This window comes from Hippoglossus hippoglossus, chromosome 22 (genome assembly GCF_009819705.1).
Source record: "Hippoglossus hippoglossus isolate fHipHip1 chromosome 22, fHipHip1.pri, whole genome shotgun sequence".
NCBI classification, from domain to species: Eukaryota; Metazoa; Chordata; class Actinopteri; order Pleuronectiformes; family Pleuronectidae; genus Hippoglossus; species Hippoglossus hippoglossus.
Window position 1 is genome coordinate 6,872,865 of NC_047172.1, and position 20,148 is coordinate 6,893,012.

The 20,148-nt window shown below is 41.8% G+C and overlaps 4 gene segments (V, D, J or C); 1 reads left to right on the forward strand and 3 right to left on the reverse strand.

The window, feature by feature from the left end:
* LOC117755684 overlaps positions 1-8,577 on the reverse strand; it is a 205,945-nt gene extending 197,368 nt beyond the window's left edge. Inside the window, 2 exon segments of the V gene segment in view lie at positions 7,932-8,250; positions 8,344-8,577. Of these exon segments, the coding sequence occupies positions 7,932-8,250; positions 8,344-8,395 (371 nt within the window).
* Positions 1-14,677, reverse strand: part of LOC117755687 — a 200,897-nt gene extending 186,220 nt beyond the window's left edge. Inside the window, 2 exon segments of the V gene segment in view lie at positions 13,964-14,266; positions 14,360-14,677. Coding sequence covers positions 13,964-14,266; positions 14,360-14,411 — 355 coding nt within the window.
* LOC117755685 overlaps positions 1-16,420 on the forward strand; it is a 208,438-nt gene extending 192,018 nt beyond the window's left edge. Inside the window, 2 exon segments of the V gene segment in view lie at positions 15,055-15,092; positions 15,874-16,420. Of these exon segments, the coding sequence occupies positions 15,055-15,092; positions 15,874-16,196 (361 nt within the window).
* Positions 1-18,112, reverse strand: part of LOC117755688 — a 211,871-nt gene extending 193,759 nt beyond the window's left edge. Inside the window, 2 exon segments of the V gene segment in view lie at positions 17,594-17,895; positions 17,998-18,112. Coding sequence covers positions 17,594-17,895; positions 17,998-18,046 — 351 coding nt within the window.
* Between the last annotated feature and the right edge of the window lie 2,036 nt (positions 18,113-20,148).

Sequence of the window (20,148 nt, forward strand, 5' to 3'; positions counted from 1 at the left end):
CACTTTCCGGTTGGTTTTAGCACCGGCCAAATGGGTGAATTGTAAGTTGAATTACATTCCCTGATTATCCGTTTCTCTAGCAGGGTGTCGAGGATGTCTTGAATGGACTCGTATGCTGCTAATGGAATTCTGTACTGCCGTACGAAGGTCGGTAGCGCGTTTGGGTCCGTGGGGATGCGCACAGTGTGGAGGTCAGTGACCCCACAGTCCGTGGAATCCTTCGAGAAGATTGGTTGGAAGTCGAGAAACAATTTTCTTAGCATTTCTCTCTGTTCTTCTGATGTCAGAGCGTCTGCCTTTTCAAGCTGTTGCTGTATCTCAGCCTCAAAACCGGGATATAGTTCCTCTGGTTGCGAGTCCTCTGAGATATCCTGTTCTGGATTAGTCGTCAGAGCATATACCATCATGTCCCCTTCGGTTGTCAGAGAGGCTCCGCAAATGGCTTCGTTTTTCAGTGTCTCATGACGCATGACAGCAATCATGTTGGTCGGAAACGTGTAAAGGACTTGGTCCACGTCGTCATCCTTGACTAAAGATGGGGGAAGCTCCCCAATGACCGGTATGGTCAGTTCGAAGTCATGGAAGGAACTGTCTATCAACATTCCTAGCGCTTGGTGTGCTTTCACCTGGACGGGACATTGCGTGGGATTCTTGACCAGCACATATGTTGTTCGCTGGTTCATCTCCAGCATCGGCGTGCCACAGATTTCCAGGTTGAGTTCCCGGAAGGAGGGCAATGGCTGGAAGAATGCTTGTGGGCCAGGTATCCTCTGTCCCTTGAGGATTTTGAGCCGGATTGGAGCTCCTGCGGTCCGTGGAGGAATGATCACGTCAATCTCACTGGCGACCTGACATGCCTGAGGGATGGTTTGTCCGGAGAGCATCTGGGCTGGTTCAGAAGACAGAGAGTATCTCTCTGCACTGACCTGGCACCACAAGACTTGGTTGATGGTGTCCAACTGTGTTCCGAGTCGGACGAGAAGATCCGCTCCCACCCAGAATGAGGAGTGGAGTTGGGGAACCACACTCACGAAATGCCTGATCTGTCTTTTTCCGATCTGTATGACGATGGCGCATATTCCGATCGCTTTGAGGGGAGTTTGTGGTAACTCTGCTGAGAGGAGGCGGTGGCTACGTCGCACGAAAAGAGGGGGAAGTTCGAGGTTGCACAAATCAGTGTATAAGTCCATACTGACGGCGGATTTTTCGGACCAGAGAGCTACCAGGGCGTTGGAGGTTAGGACACCGTTCAGAGAGATCCCTTCGGTGATGCGGGGACTGTACAATGACAGGTTCTCATTGTTCAACGAACACAGGAATGAACCATGATTTTTAAACATGTTCTCCGAGTCCTGTAGTGGGGCTGGTCCACTTGCTGTGGTGCAGGTGGGATCCGAGTTGGAGTCGGTCTCGGGGAGAGGCATGTTCATCGGTGAAATTCTGCTGGGTGTCTGGATGACAGCGACTTGTCCGTCTAAGGTGGGAAGACTATCACCAGGTTCGAGGGGTTTGGGGTTTTTGACTTGAGCCCAAATGCGTCCCTGGTGGCAGTCGATGAGCGGAGCAAGTCGGTCCAGCAAGTCCTGACCGATGAGCAGTGGTTCTGTATCGATGGAACAAATGTACATTCTGCCACATATCGGCGTATTACATCATCCATTTGTGGATGCATTTGTCGGTGGGTCTCCGGTTGTCTCCCATATTGTCTCTCAGGTTGTGTTCCATGAGGCCTTCCAGATTGAGGATATTGACCGCCATATTTCTTTTCTGGGTACTGATGGGTTTTTCGTTCGGCCCAGTCCCTACCCCTCTGTTGGGAATTACTTGGATACCGAGGTCTTCCCTGATTGTGGGGCTGGTTTGCATCTTCACCCCCCCGGCTCTGGGTGGCACCCTGTTGGAAGGGTCGACGTTCCTGGTTCCCTATTCTGGGGTTCATCTTGGCGCGGGGTATTTCGTTACCTTCCAGCGCCAGGTCCACATTCGGTTGGACTTGGATCCCCAGAACTCTGGCGTCCTGTTCAGATGCTCTGTTTGGGCGTGTTCGCGTCTCCCAGGCTAGCTGAGAATACCTCCTTATCTCCTGCATGGTGAAATCACCTGCTCTGCAGTGCATGGTGACATCATACCGCACACTCTCGTGGAGGTTATGCAGGAATAAGGATTTGAAGGCTGTCTCTTCTTCTAACCCAGGGGCGTTGCGACCTTGGAAGTACGCCACCCTCAGGCGTCTGTAATACTCCTTCGGAGGTTCATTCTTCTTATGCATTACCGTAAAGGCACCCAGGGTGGCAGAGGCCTGGTCGGTGAAGAGTGAGTACTCTTCTCGCAGGGCCCGACAGAGTGCGGAGTAGCGATCTCTGGTACCGGGGGGAAGCGTTTCCATGAATGCGTGGACGCTCCTGGTTGTCGTTTTCCACACCAGCTTCAGCTTCTCTCTGAATGATGGGTTAGGCAAATCCAAGAGGCAACGTTCGATCTCCCGCAGGTAGTCGTCTATGTTGGACTCTTTGCTGTTTGGGTCGAAGCGCTCAACGTCTTTGGACAAGGACTCCAGCTGTCGGGTGCGGATTCCCTCTCTCCGAGGGGGCGCGGGGCCATCAGAGTCTTCCGACTCGTATCCACCACGGTATTGATCATCGTAGTCACCATATTCTCGCCCTGCACCGGGAATGGGGGACTCGCCAGGACGCGGTCGTGAGCCATAATGCACGTACGCCCGAGCGGCAGACGGGGGTTCAAAGCCCATCATGTCTCTTGCCAACTGAGAGTATCCTCCAGCCCTCCAGGGCGGAGTCCTTCTGTCGTCATAGTCTGGAGCAGGGTGGCTCCGGGCTGGGTGTGCTGGAGGTGTTTAGTAGTCCCAAGTCACTGCACTTCCAGGGGTTGCCTTTTTCTCCCCCCTAGACGCTGCGTTGGCTGGGGTGATCGTCTGCTGGACGTGTGGGGCGTGTTGGGCCTTCCAGAGCACAGCTTCCTCTGCCTGAGGGTCACGCAGCTGTGTTCGCAGCTGCCCTCCCAGTGTCTTGCTTCTGCTGGCTCCGTCGGGAAGGGCGTCAGCTCCGAACCCTGTCGTCCAGGATATCGGTTCGGGGGAGGCCAGCCTTCTTGGGCTCTTCCCCCCTTTCTCCTGATCCTGAGCTTGGACCTGCGCACGCAGAAACTCGCACTCCTGCCTGGATTGGTCATGTTCTTCTTGGGTCTGCTCGCACCGTCTTTCGCACTCCTGTAGTGTGTGCCACAGGTGGGAATTTGACTCCTGCTCCTTCCGACATACTGTCTGCATGGCCATTAGCTCCTCCGCATGTTCCTGGGTTTGCAGCTTGGCTCTCTGGTTATACAGGAGGGTCAGTTGACCCAGAACTTGGGGTATTGTCTGTGTTGGACCAATGGGGTTATCGATGTATCTCGTCAGTTCCTCGATCTTTCGATCGCAGGTACTCATATCGTAACCACTCAAATCACTCCCATCATCAACCGACATCTTTATGAGACCGGCGACCATTTCTGACAGGTCGCCTGGCCCTGAAGGAGCCCTTGTCTCACGGTGATCTTTGTTACTCATCTTTGTGATTGCAACAAACACTTGGTGGACGGATTTAACTTGCTTTTACACCGAGCGGGTGCAATGCGTACGTGTACAAAACACAGCCAAGGCACAGGTGAGCTTTACCCTGTGTTTTACTGTCTAGGATAGCTCGGCGGCTCAATCCTAGATAGTTGTGAGTTTCCTCGAAATCAAAAAGCATGTAGAATCTCTCCAATAAAAGCTACTAACCACTGAAACGCAGTCAGCAACCAACCACAGTTACACAGCGTCTGCTTAGCAAGGGGAATTTAAACAATACAAATTATCAAAGAAAAATTAATTTCTAAAATTATGTCTTTCTCTAAAATTAATTATTATTTATCGGTCATCAAAATGACACAACCACTACTATGCAGTAAGCAGCCAACCACGGTTACACGAAGCACTAGTATACCTGTTGGCAATGGTGCAAGGGGAAAAAAAAAAGTTTTTCAAAAAAAAAAAAAAAATTAATAATAATAATAATAATAATAATTAATCAAATTAATCCAAATTAAAAAATTTTAAGTAATAAAAAAAAAAATTTAATATTTTTAATTTTCCCAAAACTTTTTTTATTGGATTTTATACACAAATATTATGACACAGCTGGAATAAGATTGCCTCACACGGGGCACCAATTATGTTGTGCAATAGTAGGTAGACTGGATGTTGGCTAATTTTCAATAATCATAAAATATGATTATTAAAATAAATAAAATTAGTTAATTAAAATAATAAAATAATTAATTAAAGATGATAGAGTTATCGATTAAGAATAATGAAATAATTAATGAAAAACAATAAAATTATCAATTAAGAATAATAAAAGTTATAATTATAATTCATCAAAGACGGGGCACCACCCTATTATCAGGGACCAACAATCAGTCAATAAAGATCAGTCTCATAATCTGAAAAGTTCAATTAGAAATCTCAATATTTCCTATTAATGATTATATAATGAACAGTGAAGGTTTTAAGTTCGAGCACAGGCAGTCATAATCCAGCTGTATTCACATATATATATGCACAAAGAATCACAAAAATACCGGTACTTTAAATATAAAAGGGGATTTATTTACGATAATGACATCAATGTAACTTAATGACTATTATCACAGCAAACCCACTATATCAAAGATAAAACACCACAAGCATCTATTACAATCGTAACACCTATGTAATGCCTCCAATGTGTCTACCCGGAGGCGAGTATGTGTGTGTGCGTGTGTCTGTGTGTCTGTGTGTGTGTGGGTGGGTGTGTGTGTGTATATGTACGGGGAAGATGGAGACAAGATGGCGTCTAAAGCCGTGGTGTCGGGTTACGAAATCAAAAATGGCGTACAAGTTACACGTGGTGTCGGGTTACGAAATCCAAAATGGCGTACAAATTACACGTGGTGTCGGGTTACAAAATGGCGGTGCGCCATATGGTTTGACCACAAGGGAATGGTGGACAAAGGTTACTTGATCTATCTCGTGGTTCAAAGCGCCGAATGGCGTCGAGATGCGATCGCACTATCTAGATTCTAGAATGTATATAAGACGTGAAGTGCGGGGATGCAGTTCGGACGTGCGTGCAGGCGGATTTAGGAGAGAAGAGAGAGAGGAAGGAAAAGTTATACACTAATTTATCAGAGGAGATCTCAAACACCGCCAGAGACAGCTTTGCGGGGACTCTACCACTCGGTACCCAAGCGAACGAACTAAGATCCGTTCCGCTGTGTACCGATCTTTTAATAGGTTAGAATCTCCGTAAAGTCGGTCTGACGGTAACACAACGCGGTGACGTAGCCGGAAATGCCGAATACGTCACGACGCACGGGCACAATGTAGACAAAATTAGACACAGCGGTCTCACACAAATGTACGCTCAAATAGTAACACACTAATAATTAAACTAGTCTCTGCCCAGACATAAGCCTCTTACTTGTCGATGTTCCGCGGTTGGTTCGTGCGCGAGCGGCGCGTTCCGGGAAGACGAGTGGATTTGGTTCGTGGCCGTCGGAAACAGTGATCAGCTGCTTCGTGTGATGGCAGCGGGGCAAAGCTGCGGCCGGAAAGTGGAGAGAAATCGGTCTCGTTCTCCGTGGCGAAAAGTCTCAATGCCTTGGCGAATATAAACTTGCTCTTCTGCAGGGATGAATAGCGGCGGAGCAGCTATGATTTGTGGGAGCGGAGGAAAAGTCTGTGGATAACTCGGCCGGCGAGTATTCGACTTTTGCTGCGGTCCTTTCAGAGTAAAGTTCAAGTGAAAAATTAAAAGAGGTTGAATGAACTTTAAAGGAGAAAAAAAAAATATAAAAACTACGAACGTTTGTGGTTGCTCCCTTAAGTGTCTGGATCATCTGGAGGGAACCTGGAGAGGTTCTGGTCCTATCTTCAGTGCACGGGGAATGAGCACTGATTTGGGGGAGCTCTCGGTATTTATTACCTGAGAAGTGTCCGGCCTCCCTCCTGGAGAGGGCCGGGGGTCTTGTTGGCTCTCGGCCAATAGAAGGCCCAAGTTGACCTCAGGCCCCGGTCAAGACAACATGGCTGCTCTGTCGAATCTCGGGAGGGTTGTCTCCTGAGAGAGCAAAACTCTAGACAGGGCTTGAAAAGTACACGCAGGCCTCGTTTACGATCCTTTGTCTAAGCTCGATCCCCAACACCAGAGATGTTCAATCGGGTTCAAGTCTGGGCTCTGGCTGGGCAACTCAAGGACATTCACAGAGTTGTCCCGAAGACACTCCTTTGTTATCTTGGCTGTGAGCTTAGGGTCATTGTCCTGTTGGAAGATGAACCTTCACCCCAGTCTGAGGTCCAGAGCCCTCTGGAGCAGGTTTTCATCAAGGATGTCTCTGTACATTGCTGCATTCATCTTTCCCTCGATCCTGACTAGTCTCCCACTTCCTGCCGCTGAAAAACATCCCCACAGCATGATGCTGCCACCACCATGCTTCACTGTAGGGATGGTATTGGCCAGGTGATGAGCGGTGCCTGGTTTCCTCCAGACATGACGCTTGGCATTCAGGCCAAAGAGTTCAAGCTTTGTTTCATCAGACCAGAGAATTTTGTTTCTCATGGTCTGAGAGTCCCTCAGGTGCCTTTTGGCAAACTTCAGGCGGGCTGTCATGTGCCTTTTACTGAGGAGTGGCTTCCGTTTAGTGCTGCAGAGATGGTTGTCCTTCTGAAAGGTTCTCCTCTCTTCACAGTGCAACGCTGGAGCTCTGTCAGAGTGACCATCGGGTTCTTGGTCACCTCCCTGACTAAGGCCCTTCTCCCCCGATCGCTCAGTTTGGCCGGGCGGCCAGCTCTAGGAAGAGTCCTGGTGGTTCCAAACTTCTTCCATTTACAGATGATGGAGGCCACTATGCTCATTGGGACCTTCAATGCTGCAGACATTTTTCTGTACCCTTCCCCAGATCTGTGCCTCGATACGATCCTGTCTCGGAGGTCTACAGACAATCCCTTGGACTTCATGGCTTGGTTTGTGCTCTGACATGCACTGTCAACTGTGGCACCTCATATAGACGGTGTGTGCCTTTCCAAATCATGTCCATTTGACTGAATTTACCACAGATGGAGTCTGATCCGGTTGTAGAAACAGCTCAACGATGATCAGTGGATACAGGATGCACCTGAGCTCAATTTTGAGTGTCATGGCAAAGGCTGTGAATACTTATGTACATGTGATTTGTTTAGTTTTTTATTTTTAATAAATTTGCAAAAATTTCAAAGAAACTTTTTTCACATTATCATTATGGGGTATTGTGTGTAGAACTTTGAGGGAAAAAATGAATTTAATCCATTTTGGAAAAAGGCTGTAACATAACACAATGTGGAAAAAGTGAAGCGGTGTGAATACTTTCCGGATGCACTGTATATGCAGTCTATGTCTTTAAAAAACTGTTAATACAAAGATAGAGTCCACAAACAATATATATAAAGATGTATACAGCCTATAGAATGCACCTTGCTCTATGTAGGATTCTTGAGTATACGACAAATACATCATGAATTTACTTACTGCAAATACTGCACTTGAGAAAATCTATTGTGTACATACTTAGAAATATTCTACTGAGACTCCTGTGGAAAATAAGAGAATAAGCAAAGCCTGAGGTGAAATGATATTTAAATATTACAAACTGGTCATTGATTTGTAGTAATAAAGTGATGTAGTGAGAGAAAACAAACTTTTGAAGATCTTCATCTTAGGTCTGAAAGTGTGTGATTGTGTATGTTGTGCTTGGTGAGGTTACTGTCAGTCTCTGTGTTCACTGGTCTGTGTCCCACTCTCTTCCTGCTGTAACAGCTCATGTCTCTGCGTCTGACTGAGGGAGGTTTTTGTACGACTGTAAATCACTGTGTCAACAGATATGCTCCGTTTAAATAATGGAGGCTCTGACAGTAGTAAACTGCTGCATCTTCACTCTGAACTCCACTGATGGTCAAAGAGAAGTCAGAGCGGCTTCCACTGCCACTAAACCGAGCTGGTGTTCCTGAATATAGAGTTGATGCATAGTATATAAGAAGCTTGGGAGCCTGTCCAGGTTTCTGCTGGTACCAGGACAAATAATAATAGAAAATATCACTATAAACACTGGGGTTGGATTTACAGGTCAGCGTGACAGTGGATCCTGGAGTAAATGTCACGACTGGAGGCTGAGTCACAGTCACCTGGCCGCTGCATCCTGCACACAAACACAAATCATACATTAATCAGCGGAGGTGAAGAGAGAGAACAGGCAGCGCATCACGTCTGAAATGTTGCTGAGTGACTGAACCTGTGAAGCTGCAGCAGGCCAGCGTCCAGATGAGGAGGGTGATGAGAGTCATGGTGGTTGTGGTCGACTGACGGGTCTGAGTCCTGCAGAGTTGGAGTCACAGGACTATAAAGCTTCTCAGTTCAGTGGAGGATCAGCTGACGATGCAAAGCCTCCTCTCTATGGAAATGATTCCTCTGCTCTGAGCGGACTGAAGGTGACGTGGGACACAAACTCAGGAGTGTTGCTGTTTGGATTTACACTAAATATGAAGAAGCAGAATTGAGGGTCGTCAGCATCTGGATTCAAATTGTGTCACTTTCATTGATGCAAATATGTGTATTTCATTCCCTTGAATTGCAGAGTGAGTAGACGTACAATAGAATTAAAAAAACATTTTGTTTTAATTCTTTTGAAGCATCCTGTTTGTTTTACAGCTTTCAAATGATGTCAAACTATTTTTTGAAATATTAATTCATGACAGTTAAATCAACTTTTTGTCTCTCAATGTTCAGAAGTAACAAAAATGTATACTTTTTTTTTTATTAATTATTTTAAATCTTGATGAAATTCCAAGATATATTAACTCAATATAAATATTAAGTGTAAATTGTGTAGTTTTACCAGTAAAAAGTGACTCTTCAGTGGACACTTCTGTGTCTGACTTTGAAAAGTTCTGGTCTGCACCCATGGGAGAAGTTTGTCTTCAAGGCTTTTTACCAGAAAACCTTTGAATGTGATTGTTGTTAATGGACTATTTCATCCCAAACCAAGAAATGTATCAAAATCTGACCACGTGATTTTGTTTCCTCAACTAAATCCAACTGCGACTGAACACTGAAGCCAGGAAGCTGCTCTGGGAGTAACTCTCTCCCTCAGAAATATCCCTTCATGTCTATAAGTAGATGCACACTGCCCCCTGCTGGCAGTTCACCATCATCAGTAACTCCATCATGGTGTGAGGCTGATTTTGTTTTCTGTCCTTGTTCAACCTTTTCATCACCATGTACATCAGTCATTTCATGCAGCTCTGATATCAGGGAAAGAAGTAAGTAAGTACGCGTCATCTGACCTCAGTGACCCCACACTGTAACGAATTGCTGTAAGAAAACAGCCAAATTCTGACAGTCACATTCTGTTTTCCATTAAAACGGCACTGTGCTGTAGAAAACAATGCATTCTGCGAAATATTTATGAGCAGCTTGCTGTTTTCCTTAAAACATTGCAATATACTGTAAACAGCATTGCATTCTGGGGGTGATGTCAGAATCAACGGCAGAGAGGTCCTGCAAAAGCGGAATGCTACTATATTTGTAGAAGACGCATGTTGAACACAAAGTCGTGAAGCCAACTCTGGATCTTTTTTAAAGGATTATCCATCTGAATCCTGCATTTTATCAGCAAGTCTTCGGTGAGTTGAATTAAACTTTATCTGCCTTGCATTTTTTGCTTACTTTAGCTGTCTTTTATACAAACTCAGACTGATTAGAACTGTAACTTAGCTAGCTTGCAGCACTCGCATGTGGTCCTCTCAATCAGCCATGCAGTGACTTGTGAGTACAGCAGTAAAGCTACTTTTTAAATTATTATTTTGTAGATTCGGCAAATACTAAATAGTACTTCAAAGTTCATCTTATTGTCTTTTTGTATGGTCAGTTGGTTTGCAGCTAGGAGCATTATTGTGAGTTTGTCCTCTTCTGTACATTTTCAACTCCACTACAGCTTTGATAATGTTACATCTCATTGGGTATTAAAGTTGAACTAATAGTGTGTCATATTAGTATGTTGTCCAGCTGCTGAAGGAACCACTTTACAAAGACTTCAGATGGACTCGTTCTAATATTCTCACCACATTTTTTTTGTCCGTGCTCTGCAGCAATCTCCCACAGTGGTGGCGAAAGGACACTCAACCTACTTTTGACTCCTCCTCTAGTAATGCTTGGTATGTATTCAGAACATAACTTATATTGCATATCAGATTGTTTTTTTTAAGTTATCTGTATTAATCATAAATAAAGCATGACTTTTCTTCCCATTAGAGATGTTTGCAAAAGTCAAGATGCTTTTTGAGATGACTCTTGATTCATGTCTCAGGTGAAAAAGAGCCTGTGACAGTTGGATACTGGATGATCAGCCTTGAGGATCACATGTGGGGGCATCCACCCAACCTTTGTGACAGGGCTTGCTGTTTACAGTGTTCACATCTTTAACTGGGGAGCTGCCTGTACAAGGTCAGAATTGTGCTGCCTATCTGACATTTTCTCTTTTATTTCACATTTTGCACATTTATTTTCAACCCTAACTTCATAAACACTTGTATAGACATCATATATAAAAGACTTTACATCTATCCAACCTCTAATCTCAGATTCATGTGTTTTGTAGATGCTTCTTTTGAATCAACCCAGAAAGAGGAACAAGAGCCGTGTGGGGGACTCGTCTCCAAGAGGACAGGGAGAGTCATTCAGAAGAAATCTGTCACAATCAACGAGGGAGAGGTCTCTCCCCAGGTTATTTGGAATTTTTTCTCTTTAATTTTGTACATGTAATCATATTCTTGTTCTCCTGTCCACTAAATATGCATTATTTTACTTCAAAAATGTGGGTATGCTTACTTTTTATGTGCACAAAAGTGAACATACTCACTTGGTACCATACCATACAATGGTATACCATTGTAGGATTTGATCACTTAAGCTTTTAAAGGTTACTGTGTATATTATCAGTATCTGAGCAGACCCTATATCCTCCGCTTTATTTCACTCTGTTAGAAATTCGGGTCAGTTATTGGATGTATTTACTTCATGAATGTCACTTCTTGATCTTCCGTGCAATCAAATTGCAGAGCTCCCACCGTCTGTGCTTCACACACAATTCCTCAGAAACCATGTTCTAATGACAGTGTTTAGAGGACAATGTATCCTGCCATTGTGTTGTTAAATTGATAGTTTTAAAGAGATTTGTCTAATAAAGGCACTCTTGTTTTACCAGGAGTTTACCATTTAAAATTTAAAAAAAGTAATCTTTCATATATTTCATTGCCACTTGTTATAGATTATGTTTGTGGGATTAATGTTTTTGTCCTAATACTTGCAGTGTCAAGATGCATCATTTCTCCAAGTGTTTTACAAAGTTTATGGGTTTTATCACATTTAATGAACATACTGATAACTGTCATGTTCTGTTGTGCATAGCTGAAATCTCCAACTGTAATGGACAACTTTGTTTCTATCAACAAAAAACAGCAAGTATTTCAATTGGTGTTGCCTTTTATAAATAAATGTTGGGTTAATCAATTGATCTTGTTTTTTCTAAGTCTCCTCTTTTCTATAGAATGTTTTGGTTGCTGCATTTTGTTTACCTTAATCATTCAGTATTCGTTGTTCAGAATATCACATCAAAATAGCGAACCAAGGTTTTGGTAAAGAGGAGTTTAATTTATAGGAATTGACTGTCATCCACACTGCTATTACATTCAATTACATTGTACGGTATTTGAGATTATGTTGAATTTCATTTAAAACAATAATGTACAGACTGATGCTAATCGTATACTGTAAATATAAGAAAATAAAGCACTATAGTGTGTTTTAGTATGTGGACAGCACTAAACTGTAAATTAAGGTTACAGTAAGAAAACAGTAAATCCCTGGCAACCCTGCTGCCAGCAGTTTACTGTGAAAATAAGAAAATACAGCAATGCACTGTAATTCAGTTGATTTAGTTTTTACGGTAACACACTGTAAAGTTGATTACAGTATGAGTACTGTAAAATAACAGCAAACTGCAGGCAACCCTGCTGCCAGCAGTTTACTGTTAATTTACATAACAATTGTTTACAGTGCAGGCCTCTGTTTTATTTAAGTATTCTCACCCTCTGAGAATACTCTGAGTATCAATCAGACTAAATGTGACAGTGAAGTTTACGAGTATCAGGCTCATTCGAATACTCTGTGAAAAAAATAAAGTTGAACATGTCAATTCCATTAAAACTGAGCAAACTGCATCTGCTAATAAAGATAAAACCATGTGAATAAAAAGAGCTGCAAAATGCATCATGAGGCCTAAAGAGACCTTAGTTAGATAGACTGTCTATATGAAGGTATAGACAGTCTGATTAATATATAATGATATATAAGGTCTATATAGATATAAATACAGACTATTGATTATCTAAATAATATATTTATCATATAATATCTATATATATAATATAATAATATATTATTAATATATTTATAAACACTCTATATAAACGGGATGACAGTCTATATAAAATATGTAGAATCTATAGACAATCTGCATGTCTTCATGTCTTTTCTTTAACTCATTATGACAGTCCAATGCTGTTTTGTGCTATTTTTGAAACAAGAATAAATATTTCATGTTCTCATGTCATTTGTTTTTCATATTTCTATTTTTACTTTACTAAAATAAAATAAATCATCACAAAAGATATGAATGTAAATCTGTGTTTTACTTCTACTTAGACAGTAATTTCTCTTGTGTGGATCTGCATGAAAACCATGTTTCTGACTTTTGAGTTGAACATTGAACAAAATGATGAAAATCACAAAAGTATCACATTAGTAGTTTGTAGGACTTTCCTCATAATTCATATTATTGTCAATAAGTGACAGAAGTAAAAGTTTATAATGAAACCTGAGAAATTAAAGTGAAATTACACATTTAGCATAAGAGTTAATTAGATATTCTGTTCCATCCATGTTCTGATGTGTGAGTGCTTAATGGTAATACACTGTTGAATGTGTGATTATAATAATCATCATATCACTATTTGATGAAGTGTAACAGAATCTAAATGACATTTAAAGTCGAAAAAAAAATATCTGACAACATTTTGTCATCAAATGAAATTGATAAATAACCACAATTGTTTCTGATTATTCTGGTTTTAAACTTGTAGGATGTGCTGGTTGTATGAGCTCAATGTGTTTTATAATACATCGTATATATTCTCTGTGTTTATTGTAGTTTTCTGTTAGAACTCATTCTGTAGAGCAACTAGTTGAGGCAGGTTTTTTACGATACAGCTCCATTTACAACACGTGCAACTCGGCCGGTCAACGCAGCGTTCACTGCTCCGCCAGAGAATCACCATGACAACTCATTTGTGGGACTCCAGGGGCGTTTCAAGGGACTTTAGGGGCCTCAGGCAAATGGGACCTGGGGAGCCTACATTGACCCAAACACCCCCCTACAAAGAACCACATGAACCACATCACTACAATCTTTAAACAAATATTATATAGTAAAAACCTGTGCATCCACGTAAATGATAGTGAAGTAATAAAGTTTAACTTCAACACCCCCCACCCCCCCCCCCACCCCCCCCTTCCACCACCTCTGGCTCATCTTACACACATTTAGACGTTCTAGTCTTCAACTAAAAATCTAAAATGACAAAGTTGGTTGCATGGGGCTTTGTTTGGAGATTTCTGAACATTTAAAACTGTGAGTTTGTTTCAGTTGTGTTTAGCTTCATTGTCGCTCTGCTTGAAGACTTGTGTTGTGTTCACTGGACCAGTTATTCTCTGTGCAGCTGCAGCAGACCAGTTTCACTTCAGTCAAACTGAGGGAGGTTTTTGTACGACTCTAAATCACTGTGTGAACACATAACCGCCATGAGCACCGAGACAGTAATAATCTCCAACATCTTCAGCCTGAACACCTCTGATGGTTAAGGTGAAGCTAGAACCAGAGCCACTGCCACTGAATCGAGAGGGAGTTCCTGAATTAAGAGTTGATGCATAGTATATAAGAAGCTTGGGAGCCTGTCCAGGTTTCTGCTGGTACCACGACATACGATCACCATGACTATCCCTATAAACACTGGGGTTGGATTTACAGGTCAGTGTGACAGTGGATCCTGGAGTAAATGTCACGACTGGAGGCTGAGTCACAGTCACCTGGCCGCTGCATCCTGCACACAAACACAAATCATACATTAATCAGCGGAGGTGAAGAGAGAGAACAGGCAGCGCATCACGTCTGAAATGTTGCTGAGTGACTGAACCTGTGAAGCTGCAGCAGGCCAGCGTCCAGATGAGGAGGGTGATGAGAGTCATGGTGGTTGTGGTCGACTGACGGGTCTGAGTCCTGCAGAGTTGGAGTCACAGGACTATAAAGCTTCTCAGTTCAGTGGAGGATCAGCTGACGATGCAAAGCCTCCTCTCTATGGAAATGATTCCTCTGCTCTGAGCGGACTGAAGGTGACGTGGGACACAAACTCAGGAGCGTTGCTGTTTGGATTTACACTAAATATGAAGAAGCAGAATTGAGGGTCGTCAGCATCTGGATTCAAATTGTGTCACTTTCATTGATGCAAATATGTGTATTTCATTCCCCTTGAATTACAGAGTGTTTAGATGTACAGTAGAATTTTAAAAACATTTTGTTTTAATTCTTTTGAAGCATCCTGTTTGTTTTACAGCTTTCAAATGATGTCAAAGTATTTTTTTCGAAATATTAATTGATGACAATGTTAAATCAACTTTTTGTCTCTCAATGTTCAGAAGTAAGAAAAATTTATAATTTTTTTGTATTCATTATTTTAAATCTTATTGAAATTTCAAGCCACAGTAGCTCAATATAAATATTAAGTGTAAATTGTGTAGTTTAACCAGAACAAAGTGACTCTTCAGTGGACAGACTGTTGTTCACGGTGCAGGAGGTTTTTGTACGAGCACCTAATGAGTCTGTATCACTGTGGTGGACTTTCGGTGGAGGAACCAAACTCGACATTGACTGTAAGTACCAGAGATTTTTACTTTGTGCATTTATAACTTTTATCAAATAATGAACAAGAATTTGATCAAGTTCAGAGATTGACTGGCTGATAATTTTGTTGAATTTTTATCAATCTAAGGTAATCTCATATCCTGAGAAAAAGAAATGCAGATCAATATTTATTGATCCTAATCAGTTTATGTAGATTAATACATTTATAGAAACATACTAAAACAAATGTTTCATCTATTTCCATGAACAATGATGATTTTTATTCACATGTTTAAAACATTTTAAAATAGAATTTGCTCAAGCTTCAAACTTCATCATGAACTGTTTAAAAATGTTTAGTTTGAATTGATCAAACATATTTTGGCACAAAAATCTGATGTTGAACACAAACAGGATTTTATCAGTAGATGCAGCTCAGCTTTGTGTTCACGCTTCATGTGGTGAAAAGGAAGTGAAAGAAACAGACGACAAAGGTTTGAACTGTTTTCACACCAGTGTTTCAGCTCTGTGAGTTTAAACAGAAGAAAATCATCTCAGGGACGAGTTATTCACTGTCACACGTTGAGAAACAGACGTGAAGACGTCCTCAATAATCATCAATAATCATTATCAGTGAACCTTCTCAGCCACATTGACACTTGAACCCTGCGGCTGATGGTCTGACACTGAGTGAATGATGTTCAACAGTAGAAGTTCTTCTGTTTCATTTTATAACAAACAAGAAATCACCTGTACGTCATTTTCCTTCATCCTCATCCCTTTGTCTTTTCTCCCCTCTCTCTCCTCCAGTGGGTGTGGTGCGGCCCACCCTGACCGTCCTCCCCCCCTCCAGTGAAGAGCTGCAGCAGGGCAGTGCCACTGTGGTGTGTCTGGCCAGCGGGGGCTTCCCCTCAGCCTGGAGCCTGGGCTGGAAGGTGGGGGGCAGCAGCAGCTCCTCAGGGGTGTCTCACAGCCCGGGGGTCCTGGGGAGGGGCGGCCACTACAGCTGGAGCAGCACCATGAGCCTCCTTGCAGATCAGTGGAGGAAGGCGGGCTCAGTGAGCTGTGAGGCCAGTCTGACCGGACAGAGCCCTGTCGCTCAAACCCTGGACCCTGACCGCTGCTCGGAGTAGAGAGACGACCGGATGGAGTCATTGTGCTCTACTGTGGGTCCGTGTGATTTACATGTGTTCTACTGCAGCTCTGCATGTCTTCATGTCTTTTCTTCAACTCATTATGACAGTCCAATGCTGTATTGTGCAACTTTTGAAACAAGAATAAATATTTCATGTTCTCATGTCATTTGTTTTTCACATTTCTATTTTTACTTTACGAAAATAAAATATATCATCACCAACATCTGCTTCTGTTTTATTTTTTCTGCGACAAAAGATATTAATGTAAATCTGTGTTTTACTTCTACTTAGACAGTAATTTCTCTCGTGTGGATCTGCATGAAAACCATGTTTCTGACTTCTGAGTTGAACATTGAACAAAATGATGAAAATCACAAAAGTATCACATTAGTAGTTTGTAGGACTTTCCTCATAATTCATATTATTGTCAATAAGTGACAGAAGTAAAAGTTTATAATGAAACCTGAGAAATTAAAGGGAAATTACACATTTAGCATAAGAGTTAATTAGATATTCTGTTCCATCCATGTTCTGATGTGTGAGTGCTTAATGGTAATACACTTTTGAATGTGTGATTATAATAATCATCATATCACTATTTGATGAAGTGTAACAGAATCTAAATGACATTTAAAGTCGATAAATAAATATCTGGCAACAATTAGTCATCAAATGAAATTGATAAATAACCACAATTGTCAGATTATTCTGGTTTTAAACTTGCAGGATGTGCTGGTTGTATGAGCTCAATGTGTTTTATAATACATCGTATATATTCTCTGTGTTTATTGTAGTTTTCTGTTAGAACTCATTCTGTAGAGCAACTAGTTGAGGCAGGTTTTTTACGATACAGCTCCGTTTACAATACGTGCAACTCGGCCGGTCAACGCAGCGTTCACTGCTCCACCAGAGAATCACCATGAAAACTCATTTGTGGGACTCCAGGGGCGTTTCAAGGGACTTTAGGGGCCTCAGGCAAAAGGAACCTGGGGAGCCTACATTGACCCAAACAGCCCCCTACAAAGAAACACATGAACCACATCACTACAATCTTCAAACAAATATTATAAAATCAAAATTTAAAAAGTGCAGACCTGTGCACCCACATAAATAATAGTGAAGTAATAACCTCAGGCTCATCTTACACACATTTAGACGTTCTAGTCTTCAACTCAAAATCTAAAATGACAAAGTTGGTTTCATGGGGCTTTGTTTGCAGATTTCTGAACATTTAAAACTGCGAGTGTGTTTCAGTTGTGTTTAGCTTCATTGTCGCTCTGCTTGAAGACTTGTGTTGTGTTCACTGGACCAGTTATTCTCTGTGCAGCTGCAGCAGACCAGTTTCACTTCAGTCAGACTGAGGGAGGTTTTTGTACGTCTCTAAATCACTGTGTGAACTCTCCACCGCCATGATCACCGAAACAGTAATAATCTCCAATATCTTCAGCCTGAACACCTCTGATGGTTAAGGTGTAGCTAGAACCAGATTGACTGCCACTGAATCGAGAGGGAGTTCCTGAATTAAGAGTTGATGCTCTGTATATAAGAAGCTTGGGAGCCTGTCCAGGTTTCTGAAGGTACCAACTGAGGTCAGCACCAATATTTGAACTCCCTGTGGCTCCGATGTTCACAGTCCCTCCAAGACTAACAGACTTGACTGAGTCAGTCTGAGTCAGAAAATTGTTGGCAGCAGACTCTGAAATAAGAAATGAATGAAAGAGCATCAGAGGAAATAGTTTCAACATCATGTGGAGGAAAATAAAGAAAACACATTTCCACCACGTTCAAAATCTCTCACCCTGACTCAGAAAAACCAGCATGACACTCAGAGTTACTGTCAACATCATCCTGATGCAGTTTCCTGTGTGAGTGCGTGAAAACGGTTCAGACTCTGTGTGACTTTAACTCTGAGGAGCAGCGATGCATAAAATTCATGCAAAATACATTTGAGTGCACCTGTCTTTATGAAACTGAGAGGAAGAGGTGACGCTGAGTGAGAACATGTGGACATCACATGAAGGAACTTTCACTTCTGTGTCTGACTTTGAAAAGTTCTGGTCTGCAGACATGGGAGAAGTTTGTCTTCAAGGCTTTTTACCAGAAAACCTTTGAATGTGATTGTTGTTAATGGACTATTTCATCCCAAACCAAGAAATGTATCAAAATCTAATCACGTGATTTGGTTTCCTCAACTAAATCCAACTGCGACTGAACACTGAAGCCAGGAAGCTGCTCTGGGAGTAACTCTCTCCCTCAGAAATATCCCTTCATGTCTATAAGTAGATGCACACTGCCCTATGCTGGCAGTTCACCATCATCAATAACTCCATCATGGTGTGAGGCTGATTTTGTTTTCTGTCCTTGTTCAACCTTTTCATCACCATGTACATCAGTCATTTCATGCAGCTCTGATATCAGGGAAAGAAGTAAGTAAGTACGCGTCATCTGACCTCAGTGACCCCAGGCCTCTGTTTTATTTAAGTATTCTCACCCTCTGAGAATACTCTGAGTATCAATCAGATTAAATGCGACAGTGAAGTTTACGAGTATCAGGCTCATTCGAATACTCTGTAAAAAAAAAATAAAGTTTAACATGTCAATTGCATTAAAACTGAGCAAACTGCATCTGCTAATAAAGATAAAACCATGTGAATAAAAAGAGCTGCAAAATGCATCATGAGGCCTAAAGAGACCTTAGTTAGATAGACTGTCTATATGAAGATATAGACAGTCTGATTAATATATAATGATATATAAGGTCTATATAGATTTAAATACAGTCTATTGACTATCTGTATAAAGATATATGCAGTTTATATAAAGATATATGCAGTCGGATTGCTATATGATGATATATAAGGTCTATATAATGGTAATAATAAGGTCTATTGAATGTCTAAATAATATATTTAATATATTTATTTTGTTTCCTCAACTAAATCCAACTGTGACTGAACACTGAAGCCAGGAAGCTGCTCTGGGAGTAACTCTCTCCCTCAGAAATATCCCTTCATGTCTATAAGTAGATGCACACTGCCCTCTGCTGGCAGTTCACCATCATCAATAACTCCATCATGGTGTGAGGCTGATTTTGTTTTCTGTCCTTGTTCAACCTTTTCATCACCATGTACATCAGTCATTTCATGCAGCTCTGATATCAGGGAAAGAAGTAAGTAAGTACGCGTCAGTACAGAGACAGCCTTGGCAAAAGTCACTAATGACCTTCTAATAGCTTCAGATCATGGATTTGTGTCTGTCCTCGTTCTGTTAGATCTCAGTGCAGCATTCAACACAATTGACCATCAAATTTTATTACAGAGGCTAGAACAGTTAATTAGCATTAAAGGAACCGCCCTGAACTGGTTTAAATCATATTTTTCAGATAGATTCCAATTCGTGCAAATTAATGATGAGTCATCTGTGCGCACCAAGGTTAAGCATGGTGTTCCACAGGGCTCTGTGCTCGGCCCAATTTTATTCTCATTATATATGCTTCCACTAGGAAACATTATCAGGACACACTCGGTAAATTTCCACTGCTATGCGGATGACACCCAGTTATACTTGTCAATAAAACTTGAACAATGTAATCAATTAACTAAACTCCAAGCATGTCTCAAGGACATAAAAACCTGGATGACCCGCAATTTTCTCTTATTAAACTCAGATAAAACAGAGGTTCTAATACTTGGCCCTAAACACCTTAGAGATACATTATCTAATGATATAGCTGCGCTAGACGACATTGCCCTTGCTTCCAATGAAACAGTCAGGAACTTGGGAGTGATCTTCGATCCTGATTTGTCCTTTAATTCACACTTAAAACAAATTTCTAGGACCGCCTTTTTCCACTTCCACGTAATATCTCAAAAATCAGACATGTCCTTTCTCAAAAAGATGCAGAAAAACTAGTCCATGCCTTTGTTACATCCAGACTTGATTATTGTAA